This window comes from Octopus bimaculoides, chromosome 21 (assembly GCF_001194135.2).
Source record: "Octopus bimaculoides isolate UCB-OBI-ISO-001 chromosome 21, ASM119413v2, whole genome shotgun sequence".
In the NCBI taxonomy this organism is placed as follows: domain Eukaryota; kingdom Metazoa; phylum Mollusca; class Cephalopoda; order Octopoda; family Octopodidae; genus Octopus; species Octopus bimaculoides.
This window is the reverse complement of record NC_069001.1, coordinates 8,989,108-8,994,858: the sequence shown is the minus strand read 5'-3', so window position 1 is coordinate 8,994,858 and position 5,751 is coordinate 8,989,108. Positions and strand designations below refer to the sequence as shown.

General features: G+C 35.8%; 1 protein-coding gene across 1 annotated transcript in view; it reads left to right on the top strand.

The window, feature by feature from the left end:
* The first annotated feature begins 2,131 nt into the window (after positions 1-2,131).
* Positions 2,132-5,751, top strand: part of LOC106875307 (60 kDa neurofilament protein) — a 39,674-nt gene continuing 36,054 nt past the window's right edge. Inside the window, exon 1 of the mRNA XM_052975396.1 lies at positions 2,132-3,031. Coding sequence (XP_052831356.1) covers positions 2,577-3,031 — 455 coding nt within the window. The 5' untranslated portion in view covers positions 2,132-2,576. The remainder of the gene's footprint in view (positions 3,032-5,751) is intronic.

Below are 5,751 nucleotides of genomic sequence, written 5' to 3'. Positions count from 1 at the left end.
ATTTCAAGAAACAATTATTATCTTTGTAATGTAAGAAGTCGTAACCTTTGATAAGAAACGTCTTGTACATTTCTTTACATATATGTGCGTGCGCGCATGAATGTGTGTGTGTGTGTATATAGATATTTACCCTACTTAAACATGTTCTAAAATATGCATGTGTATATGTAAGTTTGTATATGCTTTACGATATATATATATATATGTACGTACGTATATGTGTATGTATATAATGTGTATATATATATATATATAAACACATACGTAAACATATACATGCGTATACATACATGTATATATATACGTATATATATATATATATATATATATATATATACACATATACGACGGGCTTCTTTCAGTTTCCGTCTACCAAATCCACTCACAAGGTTTTGGTCAGCCGGAGGCTATAGTAGAAGACACTTTCCCAAGGTGCCACGCAGTGGGACTGAACCCCGAACCATGTATATATATATTCTTACATGTAGAAAGTACAGGAATATAGTGTTTGGGTGTCTCGTATGTGCATGTCTATGCATGTTTCTACCTGTATATGTATACTTCGGCCGCGTTACACATGTATACCTGCGTTTGAGGGCATGGTGTGTTTGCATAGTTACTAATACAAGCGTGTATATATGGGATCTGAGCTCCCTTGTATTCGTGTCTATGCGTGCTTATGTTTTGTATCTATTTGTACTGTATTGTCATTTTCATTATTAAAATACATACACACACACACATATATATATATGTATATATACACACACATGTATATTAATATATAAAAGAATGCATGTATGGATGGATGGTTGAATGTTGTGTATGTAAGTTTCTGATTCAATATAATTGTGTGTGCATCTGTTTGTGTATGTTTTAGTATGTATTTACAACCATGGTTCCATCCACAGGTGTGGGCAAGCCTGGCCTGGCCTTACCTGGCCCAGCCTAGTCTGGCCTAGTATGGCATACTATGATGTGGCTGGAGAGGGAGAGAGACAAACAGACAGACAGACACAGACAGTTAGACATATAGACAGACGGAGGATTGTAATATACATATATAGAGGGAGAGAAGAGAGGATATATATATATATATATATATATATACATATATATATATACATATATATACACAACGAGAGAGAGACAGAGAGTGTATGAGTGAGAAAGAGAAAAAAGAAGGGATAGGGGGAGGGGTTGCGTAGTAACTATTTTTTAATTAGACTACAGTTGTTGCTAATAAATAAACGGCAAATATAGATTTATAATAACACAAAAGAGTCCTAACATCGAGCAAACCGCATAGCCTACAGTTGTTGAAAGGAACAATTATATATATATATATATATATATATATATATATATATATATATATATATATATATATATATATATATATATATATACATGGATACATTCGTACATACATATATAATACCTTGACTTACTATACAGTTGCATACCATAGTGAATAAACTACGTATTGACTTATACATACATACACACACAAACATATATGTATGTATGTATATATATATATATATGTATATAGGTGTAAGTGTATGCACGTTTATTTGGTTTGTACGTGCATATGTATATGTAATAGGTAAATATATGTGTGTATACGTTTGTGTATGTGCGTGTCTGTGTGTGTGCGTGTGTGAGCTCAGAAACACACGCTTACACACATACACGTATGTATGTGCACCGAGCAAAAACGGATGGACAACTCGAAACTATTTGGCTAAGGGTCTATTTTCATCACGACATACCTGAGTGTGATTAAGTACCTTCGACACAGGTGAGTTAAGAGTCTGGGGATAATATCATGCATTGCGGTTGGACATTGTGAAGTGTGTGAGTAGAAGAGAAAGGGAGAGAAAGAGGGGGTGGAAAGAAAGATTGAAAGTGTAAAGGTGAAGAGACAAAGTAGAGAAAGTGAGAGCAGAATACTGGGCGAGTGATAATGAGAAGCATAGAAGAGGAGGGGGTAGAAAAAAACCGGAGATATAGAGAGAGAGAAAGATAGATGCGAGAGAGAGCAAGAAAGGTGGTGGAAAGAGATAGAGTGAAAGTGGAAGATAGAATTAGAATGCCGAGGAGAGAGTGAGAGAAGTGATGAGAGAGGAAGAATGAGAAAGAGAGAGTGAAAGAGGAAGAGAGTGGGACAGAGTGGAAAGGGAAATTTCATAATTGCATTTTACTCAACAATCGATCCATTTTCCACCTCACCCACCGTCTAATTCTCTCTCATTTTCTAGCTCGCCTTCCATTTATTCTCTTTCTCTCTTTTTCTCTCTCTCTTTGTTTTTTCTCTCACTCTCACTCTTTCATAGACAATATAATAGGTTGGAAGCGTTAAAGACAGCGCAGTTGGCAAAAACAAGCGGCGGTTGATGCTTTTTTCATCATCGATCTCCTTGGTAGGATTTCTTTCTAGTTTTTAGAGTTGTTTAGTATTTTAGAGAAAAAAGGAGATTTTTGGCATCGCTTATAGAAGAGGCAACACTGACAATAACAACAACACTTTAAACACAATCCACAACAACAGTTATAACTAACAAACTGTAACAATGAATAATAATTCATCAGTAAAGACCATGTACCGAAAATCGTCTTCGAATATTCCGGAAAGGAATTCAGTGATCTTTCGTAAATCTCGTATGTACAATACAATGAATGCTCAGTCCCCGTTGAGTTTAGGGACAGGAGTGGCGAGTTCGATTTCTCACAAGGGTGTCACTGACATTAGATGCAATAGAGAAAAGGAGAAAAAGGAGTTGCAGGATTTGAACGAAAGGTTTGCCAACTACATCGAAAAGGTACGTTTTCTCGAGGCTGAGAACAAAACCCTTCGGGAAGCTTTGAAAAAGAGCAAACGGGATTTTAACATCGAACCCATTAAAGCGATGTACCAAGCTGAGATTGACGAGACCAAGAAACTTCTGGATGACTCCAACAATGAAAATGGCAACCTTAAGGCCCGTATTGGGACTTTGGAAGACGAGCTGGAAGACTTACGAGCTCAGTGAGTACGAATACTTAAATATATTCTAACAAATTCTTCTTATCTTTAATCCAAGGATAAAAATTTTATTATTTTCTGTTTTATTTTCCGACGAAGAGTCATACCTGAAATGTCAAGTTCCTCTTCTCACCACGGTTACGAGTTCATGACCTCGGTTGTTTAATCCATTCAATTTCTCATTTTTCTATTATCTCCTGGGGTTTATTACAGTAGCTATGTTGTTATTACAAGTTGTATTTTGCGAGTTTATATCAATGCGTTGCCGATCGAGTCGATGACAGGATATTTTGTTGGAGAAAAGAAGGAAACAAAGATATACTAGGGTGATTTGTATATTTATTTTTGTCTGAATCTGACCAAAGATAGCCCTAAGCGATCATTTGAGCCGTTATTGCCCTTAAACGTTACGAGTATGATCTACACTAAAATTCTAATCACCATATGTGGAATAAGGTAGCACAATACAAACAAGCTAAACCGTTCACCTCTACCATCCCACAACACAAAATGGTCATCCAGCTGACTTGGGAAATCCTTACACCACTCACTGTTACCATCAGTCTTCGCTTGGTTATATCGTCCTGCTCTTCTGACACGTGATTGTCCCTTTGAACTCGCAAACTTTGTAAACTCTCATGAGATTGTTTCTTGTTCTCATCTGTACTAGGTCAAACTTACTAAAAAAATTCTTTTCTAAGCATTTAATCTAAACTTTCCTCCCCAGGCAGCACACCCCTTGAAATCAATCCTTCTTAGTTGTCCTTTTACACGCCTTTTTGCATAAGTTTCCGTTGAACATCAGATGCATTAACCCTACAAGCCTTGGACGGCTTTTAGAGGCTACAGGCCTGTTTCTCTACCTTCAGATGAACTGTCAAAGAAAAACAAGGATGATTTGAATATCATCTGTGTCATTCCATTTCTTTTATAAGGTAGGATGTAACTTGAGGGAGGTGTGACTGTTATTTCTAGCAAGTAGGGCATCAGCATACAGCAATGAAGACCAATTTATGACATGCGTGTCAATAGTGACACGACAAGAGGTTTTAGATATCACGCGATGGATTCTGTAAAGTTGTCAAAGTAAACATATTTTGATTTTATTTTAGTTTTGTAAATACGTTCTGAAATTTCAAAAAGTATTTCATTAAATATTTATTTCCTTTAGGTCAGTCCTGATCAATCAGGCCTTCCTACGATCAATACTATTTACTGGGATATAGTACATCTTAAGGCCACATGAAACAATGCGTTCTTGCTTTTGGTTCAAGCAGTAGAGAGCGAATTGAAAGAGGTTTTGCTGCTATTTCCTGTAAACCGAGCTACTACACAGATGCTCTCTTGTTGTTGCTATTGTTGTTTAGCCTCAAATGAATTTTGATTGAACTGACATAAGATCGAAGACACTGCAGCCATTGAACAACAGTTAGCCCTTTCAATGTGCCCTTCTTTTTCAGACGATATAGTATAATTTCAGTTTTGCTAATTTTCCTAGAGGAAAACTACGCAGTGGTTCCCTAGCCAGTTCATAATCAAGAAATATATTTACGGTTTATGCACAACTAAATACAATGCTGTTGTGTAAAACAGCCAATTAAACAAATGGTCTAAGGGTTGATGAGAGATCGAAGATCGATTTACTACAGAAAAAGTTTAATTTTAATATCAGTTAGACTCGCAGATAAGAAATGTGGAAGTGTGGGTTCGAACGTGAAAAGCAACCATTGACAGATTTTACGACTGCGAGACACATCAGTATCAAGACATAAATTAACTCTCTATTTTTATTTATTTCTTATTATATATCTTTGTATATATGTTGGGTATATATAAGCACACACAGTTAATGCCTTGGTGACTTTAGTCGACACATATTCACATTTTAAATAGTCCACCAGATATGCACACTTGTGTTGCAGACAGAATTCGTGAGAGAAGGTGTATAGATATCTAAGCTATTCCTATTTTAAAACATCTGCACACATAGCTGTTTTGTTGTTCTTTCTATTTATAATATGAATATACCCAAGCGTGAATAATCTTTTGACACTCTAGAAAGAATAACATAAAAAGCGACACCAGCTGCACCCGTTCTTTCTAAGCCTTCCTCTGATGAAGCATCCGTATTATTCGTTGCAATATTTGATTGCGTGAAGAAACAGAACGCTCTCTCCGAAGTTCGAACGTAATTATATTTATACGCTCGTTATTCGAGGCGAATTGTAATTTCAAACGTTCAAGCAATTTTAACATTGAAATATTTATGCGCGCGTGCTCACGTTGATGACTACAGTGTTTAACGTTTCCGGTCTTTATTATAGCGGTAGAATATGATTTAAGGTAATTTGGTCGTTATTTTTAGTAGGTCCAGCCGCTGCATGAAGGCTATCTCATTGGCATGTTACGTTTTCTATTGGTGTCAGTTAGTAATTTATGTAGGTTCTTGTTTATCTCTGACCAAACTAATGACACAAATACATTCCAGCTGTGACCGACTAGTTTTTTCAAACATAGTTTATTACAAACTACATTGTCCAATATGTCTATTAATTTTTTAAAAAATGGACGAGATCCGCGAAAAGTTTGTCTGCCATTTCCAGCAACGGTGAGACTGCATAAAGATTCACATAAGATATATAATTAATGATGATGATAATTGCAAAATAATTAGATTTATTTGTCTTTAATTCTATTTCATGTGATCTAATATATATATTGTT